Here is a 22,999-nt window from a genome sequence, read left to right as displayed (position 1 = left end):
TCAAGTATATCTGGGTTTTGTTTTGTGCCAGTAAACTTGGAGCCTGGACGCTGTCCCTGAGCTTTTTTGCTCAAGGCTATAGCACCCTACCACTTGAGCCACAGTTCCACTTCCAGCTTTATGATTGTTAATTAGAGATAAGAGTTGCATATACTTTCTTGCCCAGGCTGTCTTTGAACTGTGGTCTTCAGATCTAAGCCTCCTGAGTAGCTAAGATTACAGGAGTGTGCCACAAGCACTAGGTTACCTGGGTTGTTTGAACTTTGTGTAGAGATGATGTTCCCACTCACTCCTCTACCACCTGTCACCTAGACCAGCTGAGTTCTTCCATATTCCCTCACTGACCTCTACACACACACACACACACACACACACACACACACACACACACACAGAGTGAATATTCTGCTTTAACCTACTCCTAAAACTCAGTTAGCTATGGTTAGCTTAGAAGCAAAATTACACAGCAACACACTCCTTCTGAAAATGTAAGTGCCAATACCCAGCAGCTAGCCCTATTTCGAACACTATATCTGTCTCAGGGCTCAGAAAGACTCTGCCAGTTGACTGCCCCAATTCACTGTACACCTGTAATCTCAGCACTAAGGAGACTAAGGCAGGAGACTCATGAGTTTCAGACCAGCTTGAACCATATTGTGAGATTCTGTCTAAAAGAAAAACAACAACAACTACTACTACTACTATGGTAGTCCTCCACGTGACCTGAGATGGGTAACAAGAGACCAGTGAACTGGACAAACAAGTAGTTGCCTATTGGCTGGGAGTACAGTTCACAGAGCACTTGCCCAGTATGCATAAGATGCCTAATTTGATCACCAGCCAATAAAAAATAAATAAAAATAAAAGAGTAGCTGCCTACTGTCCTTCAGAATAGGCCTTTAAGAAACTATAAAAGGGGCTGGAGATATGGCCTAGTGGCAAGAGTGCTTGCCTCGTATACATGAGGCCCTGGGTTCGATTCCCCAGCACCACATATACAGAAAACGGCCAGAAGTGGCGCTGTGGCTCAAGTGGCAGAGTGCTAGCCTTGAGCAAAAGGAAGCCAGGGACAGTGCTCAGGCCCTGAGTCCAAGGCCCAGGACTGGCCCAAAAAAAAAAAAAAAAAAAAAAAACTATAAAAGGACTGGGGATATAGCCTAGTGGCAAGAGTGCCTGCCTCGGATACACGAGGCCCTAGGTTCGATTCCCCAGCACCACATATACAGAAAACGGCCAGAAGCGACGCTGTGGCTCAAGTGGCAGAGTGCTAGCCTTGAGCGGGAAGAAGCCAGGGACAGTGCTCAGGCCCTGAGTCCAAGGCCCAGGACTGGCAAAAAAAAAAGAAAGAAAGAAAAAGGAAAAAAAACTATAAAAGAAGGCGATTCACTAAGTCCTACTCTTTGCCTTTCACATGAAATTTTAACAGCAGGACAGTCAACAGCATGAGATCCTCTTAAAGAGGAATGATCTAAATAAGATATTCAGAAAGGTACTCTGGGCAACAAAATAGCAGTATGAAGCCAAAGAGGAGAAGATAAAACCTATCTAACAATTCTCTGTCAAAATATAGCTTACAAACAAGCAGAAACAATCTATTTACTTGGAAATAAATAAACAGCATTTTGAATGGCATGAAAAAAATCAAGAAGTTCATTTCTATAAGCAATAAAAGCCCAAAGAATGGGAAATTTTTACCAGCTATACATCAGACATGGGCTTCATATTACAAACATACTTACAGCTCAAAAAATTAAAGCCCCCAAAAATAAACTCTCAAAGAGACAACAACTCAATAAATGGGCTAAAGATGTAAAGAGAGACTTCTCAGAGGAAGAAGAAAGAATGGCCAATAAACACATGAAGAAATGCTCAACATCTCTGGCAAATCAAAACAACATCCCAGTTAGAATAGACTTTATTAAGAAAACTAACAACACCAAATGCTCATGGAGATGTAGCAAAAAGGAAATTCTACTACACTATCAGTGGGGATGTAAACTTGTTCGGCTGCTCGGAAAGCAGTATGGAGGTTTCTCAAAAGACTAAACATGGGGGGCTGGGAATATGGTAAAGTGGGAATATGGTAAACAAAACAAAAAAAACAAAAACAAAAACAAAAAAAGACTAAACATGGAACTTCGCTATGATCCAGCAATTCTAGTCCTGGGCATTTATCCAAAAGAATACAAAGCCATAATAAAACTGCCAGCACAACAATGTTCATTGCGGCATTGTTTACCACAGCCAAGATATGAAATCACCCAGATGTCCCAAAGTGGACAAATAAATCAAGAAAATGTGATATATACACACAATGGAATTCTATTCTTCCATCAGAAAGAATATGGTACCAATCATAAGGAAATGGAAAGACTTGGAAAAAAATTATATTAAGTGAAACTAGACCCAAAGAAACAGGTTGCATCTTTTCCCTCATCTGTAGTAACTAGAATATACCTACAAATCTACAAGTAAACATACTAGATGGGTAAATATAAATTATATAGGTCTCTAGACAGTCACACAGTGAGATCAAAGGAGAATATTCATAGGAGCAGATCACAAAGGCCCAATAGCCATGTGCATATGATCATATAAAATAATATTTTACAAAATGAACTGTAAGAACTGGAAATTAGGGCTGGGAATATGGCCTAGTGGCAAGAGTGCTTGCCTCATATACATGAAGCCCTGGTTCGATTCCTCAGCACCCACATATATAGAAAATGGCCAGAAGTGGCACTGTAGCCCAAGGGCTAGAGTGCTAACCTTGAGCAAAAAGAAGCCAAGGACAGTGCTCAGGCCCTGAGTTCAAGCCCCAAGACTGGCAAAAAAAAAAAAAAAAAAAGAACTGGAAATTAGATTGTTGTTGTTGCTGCTGTTTTTGTTGTTTTTTTTTTTTTTTCTGCCTGTCTTATCTGTCAGTCTATTTGTCTTTGGGAGGGGGAGGGAGGGATAACAGAAGTGGGACAAAGTGTAAACAAATATAGCAGTGGTATTCACTAGAAACTATGTAGAAAATGAACTATACAGCTTGTAGGTGGGGATGGAAGGGGAAAAACTGGGAGTAAAGGAAGGGATGACATGGATCAAAAAGAAATGTACTCATTATCTGACTTAAGTAACTGTAACTCCCTCTACAATAACAAAATATATTTTAATTCAAAATTATAAGGATTCTTCCAAGGATGTCACATTTTCCCTTTTTCATTATAAATTTCAGAATTTTCCTAAATTTTTCTTATTGTGAAAATCCTCAGAGTACTTTTGAAATACATTTAACACTTTTCTAGAATTGGGAGAGGGGGGGAAACCTCCTTAGCATACAGCACTGTAGATTACATGATGAATTAGGAACAACACTGTACCTTTCCCCTACGTCCATTTCCTCCATCTTGATCTTCCCACTGCCAGTCAACTCCTCGGACCACTCTGGCACCTGCAAAAATTCCTCTAGCTGTAATCTTCTTAGATTTTCTACGAGACTCTAACAGAACCCTGAAAACAAAATTTTTATTTTCAAGTTAATTTCCATGTAAAAACATTGACATAGATGAAAAAATTATACTTGTTAAAAAAAAGATAATACTATATTATCTAGGCAATAGGCAAACTTTATTCTCAAAAATGTTAAATAATTTGCCCAAGATCACAAAAGTTAAAAAGTACCAGACTCAAAACTAGTCTAATCACTTCAGGCTTCAGTATACTTCTTCACTATTTTATAGATGGCAAATACAAATCCCTTTACAATTGCTATACAAACAAGATAAATGAAGGAATAATAAAAACAGTACTTACTACAAGGATGATTGGCAATAAGCACTTGACTTCAGACCTTGGAAGACAATAATTAGTGGCAGGAGTAACTGTTGTGTGAACTGGCTAAAAAAAAAATGTATGAAGGGCTGGCAATATGGCCTAGTGGTAAAGTGCTCTCCTTGTATACATGAAGCCCTGGGTTCCATTCCTCAGCACCACATATATAAAAAAAGCCAGAAGTGGCACTGTGGCTCAAGTGGCAGAGTGCTAGCCTTGAACAAAAAGAAACCAGGGACAGTGCTTAGGCCCTGAGCTCAAGCTCCAGAACTGGCAAGAAAAAAGCAAAACAAAACAACAATTAAGAAAAAGCATGAAGACATGAAGAGGATGCAAGTGTATCTCTGTTTCAGCCAATGGTTGCCAAGAACAACTCTAAGTGCTGAGAGACTTGGGGGAGGATTGTACAGGGGTTGTTACTCTATAAAATTAAAACACTCAAAAATATAAAGTCCTTTGCATGTAACTCAAATTTGACCTCCCAAAACTGTCTCCAAAGCACTGCATGAGTTACTGATGCAATGGGGGGGACGGGGGGAAATTCACACTCAATTATCTATCTGAGACAGCTTTCTTCCCCAAAACCATCTATCTCTAGTCTTCTAATAATTCTCATTCAGATATCCAGAGGTTTTTTAAATTTTTTTAATTTTATACCACTGTTCTATATTCATTTTTAGGGTACACATGTTATTCCTTAACTTTAATTGTAAGTGAAAGACAAAAATAACATGTTCAAAATTCCTTAGTTAATAAATAGAACCATGAAGTGACCTATTCTAGTTGTTTCTCTGTAACTCACTGTATTTCTTTTGGGGGATAGAGTGCAGGGGAGGGCCTGGCACAGGGCTTGAACTCAAGGTCTTCTGCTCACACTCAGTTTTTTTCACTCACAGCTAGTACTCTACTACTTGTACCACGCTACCTGTCCAGTCTTTTGGTTGGTTAATTGGAGATGGTGTCTTTTGAGATCTTTCCTGCCTAGGCTGGCTTCAAACCGTGATTCTCAGATCTCACCTGCCTAAGTAGCTAGGATTGCAGGTGCGAGCTACCAGCACCCAGCTCATTGTTCTTAAGATATATAAGATGTATTTCCAGGGAATACCAAAATTGAGAGACAAAGGGTAAAATAAGAGAAACAACAACAAAAGCAATACTTGCAAAACTGTTTGGTGTAAGTGAACTGAACACCTCAGGGGGGAAAGGGGGAGGGGGGAGGGGGATATGAGGGACAAGGTAACAAACAGTACAAGAAATGTATCCAATGCCTAACGTATGAAACTGTAACCTCTCTGTACATCAGTTTTATAATAAAAACTAAAAAAAAAAAAAAAGATGTATTTCTATCACAGTCCAAATATCACATGATAATTACTGGTGACCCATTATTTTCCTCTAATTAAACTCTTTCAGAATAGTGTCTTATTTATCTACAACTCACAAATAATACCTGCCATGTGGTCTTAATAACTGCCTATTAGTTCAATCAATGGGCCCTACAGTTCACCTGGTAGCAATTAACAGAATAGAAGACATAATGAGAAGAAAACAGTCAACCTCTCTGCAATGCTCTTCTACTTCCAAATATTAAATGCTGTTAAGTCTTCATGCTAGATAAATAGTGACTGTTTTTAAGGCTAAGTTTAAAAGTTTGAATATAAACAAGGAGTCACAACTGAAGAAAAATTTCTTCTCCTACCGCTCACTTCCTGGTGTAGTAATTCTGTAAAAGCGATGCCTTAAGTGATGTTTATCTCCATGATAGCACACTGTGCATAAGTCATAGTTTGTACACTCTGCACACTTCCATCGAATGCCAATGATTGGTTGTTGGCGGCAGGTGTCACACATAGTTCCATCATGCTTGATGCCTATTAAAACAAAGATACATGCTTACATCACTTACAAATATTTATTTGTATAATATTCCATAGGGAGGAAATAACTGCATTTTATAAGCTAATTAATAAAGGGGGAAATCATATACCAAACATTCAAGACAACAAATCTAAAATATTATAACCAATGCAAATTATAAACATGTTCTCTCCACTTTCATTAGTAAAAATAAAACTAAAAAAATAAAAGGTAGCACTACCTTGCTGCCATGCATAAACTGAAACTTAGCTTCAATGAAGAGAAAGAAATGAAAATTCTTTACCTCTATTATATGTTTAAGACTAAAAACACTCAGAAAGCTTTGGAAGAATTTTAACAATTTTCCAGACAAACAACAATTCCAAGAAAAAAGAAAACTTTATCCTCTTGGCATCATTGTTCTTTCCCCACAAACACTTTCATTTTATGACAAAAGAAGTAATGAATAATGCACCTTGTCTATGGTGATATTAATGTCATTTGCTCGGTAACTTAAAACTAGATTTTCTAAAACAGTGGTTCACTTGTGGCCATCAGTGTCACTACTTTATAAACACACCCTGGATGGTCAAGCTAATTGTTAAACAAGCAAGGACTATTACTATATGTAACAATGACTCTCTAGATTCAAGTTCTAATTGTCATTAGTTATCTTTGTCCCCTTGCAAATGTCACTGTGGAAAACTCATTGTACAACTAATGTATGTTAACCAAAAAAAGAAAATAACTATTTGCACGTAAAATATTGGTACTGATTTTAAAATAATACTGGATCTAGATGAAACAATATTAACAAGGCTAAAGTTGACTAATGGGTAAATATATTCATAACAACATATTACTTCTACTTTTCCTAAAAGAAATTTTTCATAATTAAAAGTAAATGATCTCTTTTCATTCTCAGAACTTCAGGTCCCTGTAGAGAGGCCCATATGCTCTGTATAAGTAGGCAATCTGTTCTAAAACTCAAAAATGTACTTTATATGCAAAAACTACAGTATAAAATAGTACCTTGTAAAATTCTACCCACAATATACTACTGTAACCTCCTGATAAGAAAATATGTATTATTCATTTTCTATATCCAGGTGCCCAGATTCCAAACATAGAGGCAAACTTAAATATATGCTTGTGTTTGAACTGAGGTGAGGAAGGGGACTGCAGGAAGGAAGGAAAAAAGGAGAGGAGAAGGAAGAAAGGAATAAGCACTGAAAGGAAACTGAGATGCATACTTGACCACAAAAGAATGTGTAATACCCCAACACCAAATGTGTTTTATGAACAACCCTTCTATATTACATAAATCCTTGACTGCAGAGACAGGGAAGGCAGTGGACTTTGGTGTCTACTGACTTACAACTATTTTCCTACTCTTACTGGGAGTATACAGGGCCTCAAATATTCCCTTTTGTTTGGGGGTAGGGGGACAATCTGAGGCTCCAACTCTGGGCCCAGGCACTGTCCCTGAGCTTTTGTGCTCAAAGCTAGAGAGCTCTACCACTTGAGCCATAGCTCACTTCAGGCTTTCTGTGGTTAATTGGAGACTGTATCATGGACTTTTTTGCCCAGGCCGGTTTCGAACTAGAATCCTAAGATCTCAGGTTCCTGAGTAGCTAGGATTACAGGCATGAGCCACTCGAGCCCAGCAAATATCTCTCTTTTGTAACGTGAAGAGATAGAAGAAAATAAAAATGACTAGAGAAAGTCAAGCTATGAAAAGACTGAAAAGCCCAAGTAAGACAATGGTAGATCAAAGTAGCGTAAAGATAGGAGAGATGGAACTAATCACCTTAGAGATATCTGAGATTTCGTAGGTATGGACTATAATATCAGGTGTAAAAGGAACAAATGAGAAGGTATAATCATCTTTCAAGAGGAAACAACTGGTAAGTATCTGAGATATTTAGGAACAAGTAATTAAATAGTACAATGAGCTGCAAGAAGGGCCAGGCAAGATGGAACATTCCTATGTTCTCAGCACTCTGGAGGCTAAAGCAGCAGGATTTTATGTTCAAAACCAGCCAAGGCTACACAGCAAGATCTTGTCAAAAAAAAAAAAGGGGGCTGGGGGTATAGCCTAGTGGCAAGAGTGCCTGCCTCGGATACACAAGGCCCTAGGTTCGATTCCCCAGCACCACATATACAGAAAACGGCCAGAAGCGGCGCTGTGGCTCAAGTGGCGGAGTGCTAGCCTTGAGCGGGAAGAAGCCAGGGATAGTGCTCAGGCCCTGAGTCCAAGGCCCAGGACTGGCCAAAAAAAAAAAAAAAAAAAAAAGCTCCATTCAGCAGCACATCTACTAAAATTAAAACAGTACAGGGATAAGCAAACTTGTGAACCATGGGCCAGCTAGATACTGGGAGATAACTAATCATTTAAATTTTTCAGTAGCCATCTTCTGGTCATTGATGTGCCTAAGAAGTAAATAAGTTAGACTAAATTTCCTTCCCAGAAACAAAAACAGCCAAGAAGAGAGCCACTAACCACAATCAAATAAAAAAAGCAAACCAGAGCTGGAGATTTGAGCACCATATACATATACTCACAAGTTCCTGTGGTCAATCCCCAGCACAAATCCAAATCAAAAAAAGAGTAAAGTTTCAGAGAAATAAAAGATGAGCAAACCTTTTAAAGAAAGGAAGAGGAAATCAAAGTAGAGCTTAGAAGAGGTTCCATGTTTTAGCATGCAGATGGAAGAAATAATCAGACAATATAATACTTAAATCAACTTAAACTACTCTACTACCAATATTATCATCTAACACTTCCTTTCATGTGGATGTTAAGTGATAAAGACGTGAACATATTCTGAAGTGCTTTAAAACAAAATTAAATATTGGGAATTATAGTGCATTAAATTAATTACTTTTTGAGACAAAGTCCCCCTAGGTATCTCAAAATGACCTCCTACACATGGTCCTCCTGTCTCAGACTCCTGTTGAGACTACAGGCATGTACCACCAGCCCAACTAATTTAGCTTTAATATAAATTTGTGAAATGTACTGGAGTGTTCATCATATGCTTAAATAATTTAGCAAAATCACCACATATACAAAACCAATTATGCAATATTTATACAGAAATCAAAATTCTCAATTTCTCAGCATTCAATTATTTGTGTGTGAATTAACCCCATTTTAACACATGATCCACCTTCTTCATGACTATTCTCTCACTAGATCTCAAGTTTTTCCCTAGAGCTGACTTCCCAAAGGTTACACTTTTCTTCTTAGTTCTTTTTGTTTGTTTCCACTCCTAAGATGCTAATTTTTATGTGCCAATAGATGACCTACCACCACCAAATATTAATATTTTCTATACTTCAGCAAATCAATCATGAAAATTATCATCAGCCACGGGACCAAAAGAATCATACTCTAAATGGAATGTAAAATTAAAACTATCGATTTTTAGCTAACCAACTCAAAGCTATCAATATTACCTAGAATTATAGGCTTCGGTCTTTTAGAATATATATGTGGAGCTGAACTGCAATTGTCACCTATTTATTCTTCCCTTCTGGGGGTATAAATCAAAATGATTTGGCTCTTTTCCTTTAATCTAAAAAAGGGAAAAATTAAAAGTGCTCCATATAACCACAAATTAGATTAATCATCCCTTGAATGAGTAAGAATTTACCATACTTTCCTTAAATCAGTATGTAATCAATCCCACGTAATGTCTATTTTGGAATAATAATTCTGTAGTTCTATCATTCTTACATTCAACACAACTGCTCAAAGTTTACGAAAGCTGTACTTACTTCTTGTTAGCATGCTTTCCATCTCAGGTCCTCAGCCCCTCTCACGCCACTTCCTGGAGCAGCTAGTACCTTTAGCCCCCAGCTGCACACACCCTCCACCCCAAACACCCTCCACTCAGACCTGAACTCCACCCTGCCCTAGAACTCTCCTGGGATAGGTCCCCACACTCTCTGCCCAGACATAGCTGCCCATGAAGAGTACCTCCCCTGAATACAGGCATCATTTTGCTCCCTCTCCCATGAGGGAGAGGGCCTTGTCAGCCCTTCTGATAAACATCCTTCTCCTGTACGTGACTTTGTCTTCATGCTCTTTTGGGAAAGGTGCTGTCACCTCTCACAAGAGTAAGTTTTTTGAAGCCTACCAACAGATATGACCTGTCATGATTCAGGGCTATTAAAATGATTTTTAATTTTCATAAAACCTCAATTTTTAAAGAGAAATTATAAGAAATGCATGTATTTTACAAGTCTTTTTAAAAATTCACAGATTTGGAAACTGAAATAAACGTATACCCTGCTTTCTATCAGGACCATACACTGATTGTATTACTATAAAGTTGACAATCTGTTAAAAATGAAGAAGCTTGCCAGGTTGTTTCCACCAATGAGGGTGGTGCTAATCTACATCCTATTTAACATGCTCTTACCAGGACCACAGAGGAGGACAATCTACTCTTCCTTTCACAACATTGCACTTGGGTAGCCATTTATAATTGCTTCAAACTGTTACAGAGGAAGTAGCAGTAGTAACTTTAGAACTAGTAACTTCTAAAGATAAGGCACAAAACCTACTTGGTTATCAAGATGTTTCCCTACCCCTCAAGATGCACACCCTGCATATGTACTGAACTATGAGCACAGTAAGCCTGGCTATGCGCAAACAGCCACAGAGGAGACATCATAGGGAGAAAACAGTAAAAGCTAAAGAAGAAATGCCTTAGAACTCTGGCTGCAGTAGCCCCCTACTGCTTGACTCATCTAGCTGAAGCCCTGGCCACTGTATAGTAGAGACAAGCCATTCCTCACTGTGCTGGCTCCAAATTCTCAATCCACAGGAGCCATGAACAGCATACAGAGCATATTAATTGTTTTATACCATTCAGTCTTAGAGTAATTTGTAATCAACCATAGTAACTGCAACAAATTAAATATATTGTGATGTTTGTTATAGCTCTCTAAAGTACAATGTACCAGAGGAGGGGAGGGGAGGGGAGGGGAGGGGAGGGGAGGGGAGGGGAGGGGAGGGGAGGGGAGGGGAGGGGAGGGGGAATTTTTTTAAGTCCAAAAGAAAGCCAAGGCTCAGTGGCTTATGCTGTCAATCCCAGCTGTCCAGGAAGCTGAAATGGAAGGGATCACAGTTCCAGGCCAACCTAGGCAGAAAAGGTTGGGTGTGCCTTGAGTTAAAAATCCAAGTGAGAGTATGGGGCCCTAAGTTCAAGGCCCAGATACTGGTCAAAGGGGAAAAAAAGGAAGGTGGGGAGGAAAGAAAGGAAGGCGGAGTGTGATGACGTGTGCCTTCATTTTAGCTTTAGCAGGAATCATAAATACAAGGTTCAAAGTCCAGATCAGCCTGAACAAAAAACTGAGATCCTATCTCAAAAGCAAATAGAATTAGGAGGGTAAAGGAGAGAACAGAAATGAAGGGACAAAGGGTAAACAAATGGAGCAGTAGTACTCACTAGTCACTATGTTGAAAATGAACTATACAACTAGTGGGTGTGGACAAAAGAGAAAGAGGTGACACATTGTGCAAAAAGAAATGTACTCATTACCTGATTTATGAAACTGTAACCCGTCTACATTGCATTTTTATAAAAAAATAATAATAAAAAGTGAAAAGAGTGAAGGAAGTAATGAGTAGGGTAGGGACTGCTAAAAATGTTTAAAGAGATAATGGAAAGGGGTAACACTGATCTAGATGCAATGCATTAATAAACTGCTTTGTTAAATGGTAATTTGTGGGGAAAAATAGGCTGGGAATATGGCCTAGTGGTAGAGTGCTTGCCTTGCATATGTGAAGCCCTGGGTTCGATTCCTCAGCACCACATATGTAGTGGAGCTGTGACTCAAATGGTAGAGTGCTAGTCTTGAGCAAAAGAAGCCAGGGAGAGTGCTCAGGCCCTGAGTTCAAGCCCAAGGACTGGCAAATAAGTAAGTAGACAGACAGACCGACAAACAGATAGATAGATAAAGATAGATAAAAGGTTAGAACCATGTCTCAAGTGGTAGAGCGCCTCAAGGGCAAGGCCCTAAGTTCAAACCCTAACCCAATCAAAAGAAGAAGAAAACCTGTAGGAAACTGCTTAAGATGAATGAGGTACACAGATGAGAGAGGACCTTTCACATTTTGTTCTTTGTGCTTCTAAGTTGTTTAAAATGTATTAAAGTATATTATTTGTTTTATAATATGTAAGTCATTAATAACAATTTCCTGAATGGGAAGCAGAAAATATTCTCTAATTCTCCATTTCTCGCTACCCTAACTCTGCTACATTAAAGCAAATCATTGCTAAATGTTCAAGAAAAAAAAAAAACACGCAATTTTATCTTTCAAACTGGCCTGAATTAAAAATATTATATTACTTTGGCACTAGTGGCTCACATCTGCAATCCTAGCTACTCAGGAGGCTGAGATCTGCGGATGGTGGTTCAAAGCCAGCCTGTGGGCTGGGAATATGGCCTAGTAAAAATAGTGCTTGCCTCATATACATGAAGCACTAGGTTCAATTCCCCAGAACCACATATAGATAAAATGGCCAGAAGTGGCACTGTGGCTTAAGTGGCAGAGTCCTATCCTTAAGCAAAAAGAAGCCAAGGACAGTGCTCAGGCCCTGAGTCCAAACCCCAGGATTAGCCAAAAGAAAAAAACAAAGCCAGCCTGTGTAGTAAAGTATGAGATACCTAAAGCCAATTAGCTACCCCAAAAATACATAGACACAAACAAACAACACCTGGAAGTGGAGTTATGGATCAAGTGGTAGTTCCCAGGCCCTGAGTTTAAGCCCCAAGATGGACCAAAAATAAAATCTGTCTCAGTATCTCAATTCAAATTGAAGATTGGTTTATAAAAAAAAAAGCCAGTCAGAAACTGATTGACAGACAAAAATAAGCTGCCATTCCTTCTATAAGACATTTGCAAAATGTTTCACACACCTCAAAATACCTTGACCTTGCCATCTTTTTTTTTTTTTTTTTTTTTTTTTTTTGCCTGTCCTAGGTCTTAAACTGAGGACCTGGCTTCTTTTTCCTCAAGGCAAGCACTCTGCCACTTGAGCCACAGTGCCCCTTACAGCTTTTGCTATATACGCGGTGCTGAGGATTCGAACCCAAGACATCAAGTATAAGAGGCAAGCACTGTACCACTAGGCCATATTCCCAGCCCCTCAATTTTTTTTTCAAAAGACTTAACTGAAGATACTCAATTGTTTGTAGTAAGGATAACTAATGTTAAAAATAGGGAGCTGAAAACAGCCCAACAAGAAAATGGAAGGAGAAAAAACACTCATGTCCTTGATCTCTTTGAATATAAACGGTATAAACTCTCCGATAAAGAGGAGCAGACTGGCAGAACGGATCCGCAAACAAACAGTTGCCATCTGTTGTCTACAAGAGACCCACCTTACAGGAAGGTATAAAAACAGGTTCCGAACGAAAGGATGGAGCAAGATCTTCCAAGCAAACGGCAGGAGTTGCCATCCTGATCTCAAACAAGCTGGACTTCTCATTAAAATCAACTCAAAAAGACAAAGAAGGTCACTACATTTTAATACAAGAAAAAACCCAGAATCAAGACATCATGGTGGGGGTGGGGATATGGCCTAGTGGCAAGAGTGCCTGCCTCATATACATGAGGGCCCTGGGTTCGATTCCTCAGCACCACATATACAGAAAATGGCCAGAAGTGGCGCTGTGGCTCAAGTGGCAGAGTGCTAGCCTTGAGCAAAAAAGAAGCCAGGGACAGTGCTCAGGCCCTGAGTCCAAGCCCCAGGACTGGGCAAAAAAAAAAAAGACATCATGGTGATAAATGTATACTCACCAAACAAAAGGGGCCCGACATATGTCAAGCAAATTCTCACGGAACTACAGAACAAGATAGACCCAAACACAATCATACTGGGTGACTTTAAGACCCCACTCTCTCCAAGAGACAAATCCAACACCCAGAGGATTAAAAAGGGAGCTGAGGACCTAAGTAACACCATATCCCAAATGGATCTGACAGATCTATACAGAATCTTTCACCCTACAGAGACCCAATACACCTTCTTCTCAGCAGCCCATGGATCATACTCCAAAATAGACCATGTCATAGGCCACACAAAGAACCTCAACAAATACAAAAGTACTGACGTTCTCCCATGTATTATATCAGACCATAGTGGACTAAAGTTAACCCTCAATAACAACGGTTACCACAGAGGTTATACACATTCTTGGAGGCTAAACCCCACACTGTTATCCAACACTTGGGCCACAGACCAAATTAAGGATGAAATTAACGAATTCATAACCCACAATGACAATGAAAATACATCACAAAGAAACCTAGGGGACACAGCTAAGGCAGTACTGAGGGGCAAGATCATCACCCTCAGCACTCACATTAAAGAATGGAAACAGAGCAGGTGAATACCCTCACGATGAAACTGAAACAACTAGAGAAACAGGAAATGATCAAATATAAAATGACTAGGAGGCAAGAGATCACAAAGATTAAAGAAGAGATAAATCTGATTGAAAATAGAAAGACCATTCAACAAATAAATAAGACTAAAAGCTGGTTCTTTGAGAAAATAAATAAAATTGACAGACCCCTCGCAAGACTTACAAAAAAAAGAAGAGAAGAGACTCATATACGTAAAATCACCAGAAAAATAACAAGTACACATGATATTCAAACCATCATAAGGAACTATTTCCAGAACCTCTACTCACTAAAAAAACAATCATTTTACAGAAATGGATCAATTCTTAGAGAAGTATAAAATGCCCAAACTGAGCCAAGAAGAAATAAATCAACTAAATAAACCAATAACTTACAGCGAGATACTGGGGGTAATCAAGAACCTCCCAACAAAGAAAAGCCCAGGCCCAGATGATTCACCAACGAATTCTATAAAACCTTAAGTGAGGACCTAATACCAATACTCCTCAAACTCTTCCGTGAAATAGAAACAGAGGGAGAAATCCCAAACTCATTCTATGAAGCTAATATCATACTCATTCCCAAACCAGGCAAAGACTCAACAAAAAAAGAGAACTACAGATCAATATCACTAATGAACACAGACGCAAAGCTCCTCAATAAAACATTAGCTAACAGGATCCAGAAACTGATCAAGAAAATTATACATCATGACCAAGTAGGCTTCATCCCACAGTCACAAGGATGGTTCAATATCCGTAAATCAATCAATGTAATTCAGCACATAAACAGAACTAAAATCAAGAATCACATTGTTATCTCAGTTGATGCCCAAAAAACCTTTGACAAAATACAACATCCATACTTATTAAAAAGCTCTGGAGAGAACAGGAATAGATGGAACATTCCTCAAAACAATAAAAGCCATATACAACAGACCAACTGTTAACATCATATTAAATGGACAGAAACTTAAATCATTCTCCCTAAACTCAGGAACAAGACAAGGTTGCCCACTCTCCCCACTTCTTTTCAACATAGTGCTGGAATGCCCAGCCATAGCAATAAGGCAAGAGGAGGACATCAAAGGGATCCACATTGGCAAGGAAGAAATCAAGTTATCCCTATTCACAGATGACATGATCTTATATCTGAAAGACCCAAAAAACTCAGTCCCCAAACTCCTACACCTAATAAACCATTTTGGCAAAATAGCAGGATACAAAATCAATCCACAAAAGTCAGCAGCTTTTATGTACACCAGCAATATACAAGCAGAAAAGAAAATTATGGAAACAATTCCATTTACAGTAGCCAAAAAAAGAATAAAGTACCTAGGGATCAACCTAACCAAGGATGTGATGGACCTATTTAATGAGAACTATAAAAATCTAATAAAGGAAATCAAAGAAGACACAAGGAGATGGAAAGACCTCCCATGCTCATGGGTAGGCAGAATCAATATAGTGAAAATGGCCATATTGCCCAAATTGTTATACAAATTCAATGCAATCCCTATCAAAATCCCAGTCACATTCTTCACTGAAATAGAAAAAGCAATCCATAAATTCATATGGAACAGCAAAAGACCTAGAATAGCCAAAGCAATTCTAGACAAAAAAAGCAGTGCAGGAGGTATCACAATACCAGACTTCAAGCTCTACTATAGGGCCATCATAACAAAAACAGCCTGGTATTGGTATAAAAACAGACCAGAAGACCAAAGGATCAGAATTGAAGATCCAGAAATAAAACTGCACTCTTAAAGTCAGCTGATATTCGACAAAGGAGCTAAAGACATACAATGGAATAAACAGAGCCTCTTCAACTACTGGTGCTGGGAGAACTGGGCAGCCATGTGCAGAAAACTCAAAGTAGACCCAAGCCTATCACCATGCACCAAGATCAACTCAAAATGGATCAAGGACCTCAACATCAGACCTGAATCCTTGAAACTACTGAAGGACAGAGTAGGAAAGACGCTAGAACTTTTAGGCACAGGAAGGAACTTCCTGAATAGAGTCCCAGGGGAGAGCCTCAACAAATGGGACTACTACAAAATAAAAAGTTTCTGCACAGCTTAGGACATAGCCACCAAACTAGAAAGACAGCCAACCATATGGGAAAGGATCTTTACCAGCACAGCAACAGACAAAGGCCTAATATCTGTCATCTACAGAGAACTCAAAAAACTAAGCCCCTCCAAGCCCAGTAAACCAATTATTAAGTGGGCAAAGGAGCTGAAGAGAGACTTCACAGGAGAAGAGATAAAAATGGCAAAGAAACATATGAGGAAATGCTCAACATCCCTGCTAGTAAAGGAAATGCAAATAAAAACAACCCTGAGATACCACCTCACTCCAGTTAGAATGGCATATACTCTGAACTCATGCAACAACAAATGCTGGAGGGGGTGCGGGAAAAGAGGAACCCTTCTCCATTGTTGGTGGGAGTGCAAATTAGTACAACCACTTTGGAGAACAGTATGGAGCTTTCTCAAAAAGCTCAATATAGGGGCTGGGAATATGGCCTAGTGGCAAGAGTGCGTGCCTCCTACACATGGAGCTCTCGGTTCAATTCCCCAGCACAACATATATGAAAAACGGCCAGAGGGGGCGCTGTGGCTCAGGTGGCAGAGTGCTAGCCTTGAGCGGGAAGAAGCCAGGGATAGTGCTCAGGCCCTGAGTCAAAGGTCCAGGACTGGCCAAAAAAAAAAAAAAAAAAGATCAATATAGACCTACCCTATGACCCAGCCATACCACTCCTAGGCATCTATCCTGAACAGCAGGTCCCAAGATATCAAAAAGACATTTGCACTTCCATGTTTATTGTTGCACAATTCACAATAGCCAAAATATGGAATCAACCCTGATGCCCCTCTACAGATGAATGGATCCAAATAATATGGCACCTATACACAATGGCATACTACATAGCGATTAGGAATGGTGAAATATTGGTATTCTCAGGGAAATGGTCAGAACTTGAACAAATAATGTTGAGCAAGACAAGCCTAGAACACAGAAAACAAAGAGGCATGATCTCCCTGATATATGACTATTAAGATGGGGTGATGGAGTGACAGCAGAGACCAGGTCTGTGAAACCAAAAACTTCTTGTCAAATGGTATTTCCCACAGGATTGGGGCAGCGACCCAACAGTATGCAACTAAAACCAAACAACTACCCAACATATAAAGGTCAAAAATTGACCTCTCAGTGGGATACAATAGCTCAAAAGCTATGTATGTATGTTCATATAAGACTATTGTTGACATATTGTCTAATGTCGACATTACATTTAAAGCCCTAGGTGAATTTTCTTGGGCATAGGCCACGTGGCCACTGTATATGTTCTTGGTACATTGTGTATTGTATATATGTCTACCTGACCTAGGAAAAACAGGGTGTAAGATATCACAAGAAATGTACACACTGCCCTTTTTGCACAACACCTTGTCAAAAAAAATTTGTTTAATAAATAAATTCCAAAAATAAAATAGGGAGCTGCTTACGAGTAGATTATCTTAACTCCAAGAAAAAAAAATTCTATATAGTTGAAACCAAGAAAATATGTTGCTGAAATGATAAAAGTATCATTCTATCAAGGAACTACAATATAACATTTTGTCAAAGTATATATCATATATAGAGAATATCAACTGCATAGGGAGCAGGAAAGCTTCCATTTATTTTAACACTGTACACTAAAATCCTTGGTAAAACTAGAAAAACTAGAAAGGTAATTCCCAAAACATGCATGCTAATGGGATAATGGGATTGTCCTTTGTGGTTTTCCAAATATGTTAATTCTGAGGAGGAGCTGGTGAGTAGGAGCATTTATAATGCACGTCTCTTGAAATTAAAACTAGAGGGGCTGGGAATATGGCCTAGTGGCAAGACTGCTTATATACATGAAGCCCTAGGTTCAATTCCCCAGCATCACATAGATAGAAAACAGCCAGAAGTGGTGCTGTGGCTCTAGTGGCAGAGTGCTAGCCTTGAGCAAAAAGAAGTCAGGGACAGTGCTCAGGCCTTGAGCCCAAGCCCCAGGACTGGCAAAAAAACAAAAAACAAAAAAAAAGAAAGAAAGAAATTAAACCTAGAAACAAAAACATGAGGGATCCTAAGAAAATATTTATAGAAATTAGCCCTCCAATTAGTACCTTTAGTAACAGAGTATGTAGCTGTTATTCAGTTGTTTTTTAACCCTTACACTGAGTTGTATCAAGCCTATGAAAAGAAAACACAGACTTTTACTCTAATGTCACTTTATCTTAAGTTGTAGTCTAACAGCGGTAACTGACCAAAAGAAAGCTGATCAAACATCTCATAATCAGTATCAAATATCATTAATAGCAAGTACCTACAAAATGGTCATAGTTCTAAAGAAGATGTACAATTTAGTACTGTCCTCCCCCAAAAAGTAAAATGCATGAGCCATGCCAATACCAACTATTAATTTAGAGCTTTATTCTGAACTATGCAAGGAAAGGGGACAGTATCCCCAATGCCCCCATTTAACAAAAAGAAAACAGAAGCTGCTGCCCTATTTACCTATTTTTCATCTCTAAGTTCATTTTCAAGGAGTATAACAATAACATTCATGAGCTCATAATATATATAGGCTTTCTCTAAAAGGAACAATTTAAATACACAGTGACAACCTATTTTCTTTTTTCAAGCCTACAATTCATGGTTTTAAAGAATACTTCAGGGAAACCATTACTACATCCAAATCCTTTCATGGTTCCCACAGTTCAAATGCCAGCAAAGCCAGGGAACAGCTGTCAAACATACTAGCCCTAAAAACAGGAAAAAAGGAAACAAAGCAACCCACTCTATTACCAAAATGAGCACTAGAGAAGTTTTAATAAGAATGCAACTGACTATAAAACAAAGTTGATAGTTAAAGAAAACATGGATAAGGGCATTAAATAACAAGGCCAGCATTTCACTGATCTCTTAATGACAGTTGAGATTTCTCCCCCCCTTACAATAGCCACCCAATTCATTCTTATCTGAAAACAGTAGCAAGAGTTATTCTTTAAAATTTTTATCTCAAAATGACTTATTTCTCTAATAAAATATATTAGTCTTGCTGTAGAATGCCATATTACCCTAGAGAGTAAGTTAGTGCTCTCCTCCTTTGCTATGCTTCAGGATGACATCTGCCACCTTAAATGAACCAGCTGACAATAGCTTTAGACTCATTCTTCCTAAACTTAAATGATAGACCATCTGCTCCTAGTTTTGATGACATCTCACTGAGCTCAACAACTTAAGAGGATTTCACAGTTCAAGTTTATTAGAAAGTTTACAAAAACAGCACACCACTCAAGATCAATAACCATAGTTTAAAAAAAAAAAAAGAAAAACTCAAATTCACAAAGTACTAACTGAAGTAAAATGTTAAACCTCAGAAATAACATTCTCACTGCAAGCACTTCAATACATGAAGTATCACAATATGAAAAAGAATATCAAGAAGAAATGGTACAGGTGATGTTGATCAAGATGCATTATACGTGTAATCTGAATCTGAGTTGAAACCCCTTTGTATCTAAACTAGTGCTTTTTTTTTTTTTTGGCCAGTCCTGGGCCTTGGACTCAGGGCCTGAGCACTGTCCCTGGCTTCTTCCCGCTCAAGGCTAGCACTCTGCCACTTGAGCCACAGCGCCGCTTCTGGCCGTTTTCTGTATATGTGGTGCTGGGGAATCGAACCTAGGGCCTCGTGTATCCGAGGCAGGCACTCTTGCCACTAGGCTATATCCCCAGCCCCTAAACTAGTGCTTTAATAGCAAAAGGAAAAAAATGTAAACAACCGTGCATTAACAAGAAAATGTACACAAATCCTAGTTATACCACAGAATAAAATAAAACAGCCATAATATTAAACATAGATTAATCCTTCCATCACAATGCTGATATTTTTTTAATTACAGGTGTCAGGTGAGTGTGGCTCATGCTTATAATCTTAGCTACTCAGGAGGACATCGGTTTGAAGCCACCCCAGCAATAAATTCCCCAATACTATCTCCAATTATGACACCATAGCTCAAGAAGTAGAGCACCAGGCAATAAGGTGAAGCCTAGGAATGGTTTGTTCTGTCTTTTTTTTTTTTAATTATCTAACAGTCTAATGTAGTGAGTGGCTCACATTTATAATCTTACCTACTTGAAAGATAGACATCAGGAGTTTCATGGTTCAAGACTAGCCCTGGGAAAAAAGTTTGCAAACCTCCCCCCTCCCCATCTCAACTAATAAAAAGTTGGGTGTGATGACATACCTTTGTCATCCCAGTTACTTGGGAAGCATAAATAGGATCACAGTGCAGACCAGCCTGGGCATAAACATGAGACTATTTAAAAAATAACAAAAACAAAATGGGCTGGGCATGTAATTCAATTTAATGGATAGAGTGCCTGCCTACTAAGCACAAGATGCTGAATCAAGACTAACAACACACACACACACACACACACACACACACACACACACACACACCTAAAACTAAAAAGTAAAATAAAAACTGAAAAATTACAGAACGTAGTGTTGAATAAAGTACAATTATGTGTTTGCAGATACAGAAAAACATAGCAAAATATTTTTTAAGTGTTAAAAAGGGGCTGGGAATATAGCTTAGTCGTAGAGTGCTTGCCTTGCTTGCATGAAGCCCTGGGTTTAATTCCTTAGTACCACATAAGCAGAAAAAGCTGGAAGTCGTGCTGTGGCTCAAGTGATAAAGTGCTAGCCTTGAGCAAAAAGAAGCCAGGGACAGTTCAGGATCTGAAGTTCAAGCCCCAAGACTGGCAAAAAAAAAAAGTAGTAAAAATAATAATAATTTCTTCTAGTTACCAGAGAAGAGGAAGAAGCACACAGGGTGTGAGTCTAGAGTGCTAACTGCTACATTAAGGAACCAAAGGGCACATGGTGGCTAAAAATATAGTAATGCTCTATCTCTAAACAAAGTTTGAAGGCATTAATTATATTGTTGGTTTATCTACTTGGATATCTTAAATATATCATGTAATAAATTTTATAGTTTTTTTTTAAAAGTATAAACAAACATCTCCAATAAACTAGTACAATATCTAAGTCTACTAAATTTTTGTCTAAATTAGAAGATTTCACCTAACTTTTTTTTTTAATACAAGAACTACATAACTTGAGGATCAGGATGGGATGGGGAAAGATTAGAGAACAACAGAAGAGGTGACACTGATCACAATGCATTATATTCATAACCTGATTTCTGGAATCGAAACCCCTTTGTACAACTTAATAAAAAATTTTGTGTACTGGTATTAGGGCTTAAACTAAGGGCATTAAGAACTGCCCCTGAGCTTTTGTACTCAAGGCTAGCACTCTACCACTTTGAACCACAGCTCCATTTTCAGCTTTTTGGTAATTATTTGGAGATAAGAGATTCCTTCCTGGGCTGATTTTCAAGTCCAAACCTCAGAGCTCAGCTTCCAGAGCAGCTAGGAATACAAATGTGAGCAGCTGCCACCTGGTTCAAAAGTTTAAAAAAAATAAAATAAAATTTGGTCATGGGGCTTAAACTCTGGGCCTGGGCACTGTCACTGAGCTATTCAGCTCAAGGCTAGCACTCTGCCATTTGAGCCACAGAACTACTTCTGGTCTTCTGATGGTTAATTGGAGATAAGAGTCTCAGGGACTTTCCTGCCCAGGCTATGAACCATGATCCTCAGATCTCAGCCTCCTGAGTAACTAGGATTACATGCATGAGCCACCAGTGCCCGGCTAAAAGTAAATACTTTTTTAAAATGTGAGTATCATTAGTAATTATTCTAACTAGTTATTGTGCTATAACTGTTGATGTCACTCAACCAACCTCAACATTCTATTTCTGACTTACATGTTTATTCAACTTTAACTCCAAATCAAATATGACAGAAAACATTACAGAAATCAAAAAGGGTTAACTATCTGAGAATCCATCTTATTCTTCCAGAACTATTAAACTACTTAACTGGTTTAGTCCCAACAATAATTAAAACTTGTCATGAGAGCAAAGCCTTTCTGATCTGCCAACTGGCTAGTGCATTCCAAATTCCTACTACTCCTGAGAAATACTCTATTAATGGAAATAAGATCATTGTTATTATCAATACTAGCTGCCATATATTAGTACAATGCCTGATGCCCTACATATATTTTACTTAACCTGCCTGACAATCCTGAAATAGGCATACTACTTGTAGTTATAAAGAAGAAATAAGTAGCAGACTCAGATTCAAATCCAGGTGGGCCTGATAACAAAGCTGGAGGCTTGGTGCTAACAAGTCTCTCTCTACTAGTCTACAAGTCTCCATCTACTACTGATCTGATTTGAAGGATAATTACATAATCTAGGGCATCATGCTCTGAATTCAGTCGGATTTAAAGTCTAATTTACTAAATCAGGTTCTAATATGTGAATAAATTTCAAAATGTTAAATAGTAAATATTAAAATGGCTGCTTTATAATTTCAATAGCTTAGTAGAAACTACTACTTCCTACTCCTACTTCCAACCGTGTCTTTTTACTTTTTCCCACTCTGCAGGTCAGGCTGACCTAACTCCCAGTCCTCCCACCTCAGCCTCTAGAGGTGATGAGATAACCAACAATCATCACACCTTGTTCTGCAACACTTGGTATTCATTAAGAAAATGGAAGCTAATCACTCACATCTGTAATCCTAGCTACTCAGGAGGCTGAGATCTGAGGATCATGGTTCAAAACCAGCCTGGGCAGGAAATTCCTAAGATTCTTATCTCCATTTAACCACCAGAAAACTGGAAGTAGAACTGTGGGTCAAAGTGGTAGAGCACTAACCTTGAGCAAAAAAGCTCAGGGCCAGCACCCAGGCCCTGAGTTCAAGCCCCAAC

The 22,999-nt window shown here is 38.7% G+C and overlaps 1 protein-coding gene across 1 annotated transcript in view; it reads right to left on the bottom strand.

Annotated features, from left to right (window-relative positions):
- Nucleotides 1–22,999, bottom strand: part of Mib1 (MIB E3 ubiquitin protein ligase 1) — a 161,421-nt gene that overhangs the window by 105,696 nt on the left and 32,726 nt on the right. Inside the window, exons 2-3 of the mRNA XM_048363653.1 lie at nt 5,519–5,690; nt 3,369–3,498 (exon numbers count right to left, since the gene is read on the bottom strand). Of these exons, the coding sequence (XP_048219610.1) occupies nt 3,369–3,498; nt 5,519–5,690 (302 nt within the window). The remainder of the gene's footprint in view (nt 1–3,368; nt 3,499–5,518; nt 5,691–22,999) is intronic.

The sequence above is a fragment of the Perognathus longimembris genome, chromosome 15 (assembly GCF_023159225.1).
Source record: "Perognathus longimembris pacificus isolate PPM17 chromosome 15, ASM2315922v1, whole genome shotgun sequence".
Taxonomy (NCBI): domain Eukaryota; kingdom Metazoa; phylum Chordata; class Mammalia; order Rodentia; family Heteromyidae; genus Perognathus; species Perognathus longimembris.
This window is presented reverse-complemented; position numbering and strand designations above follow the sequence as displayed.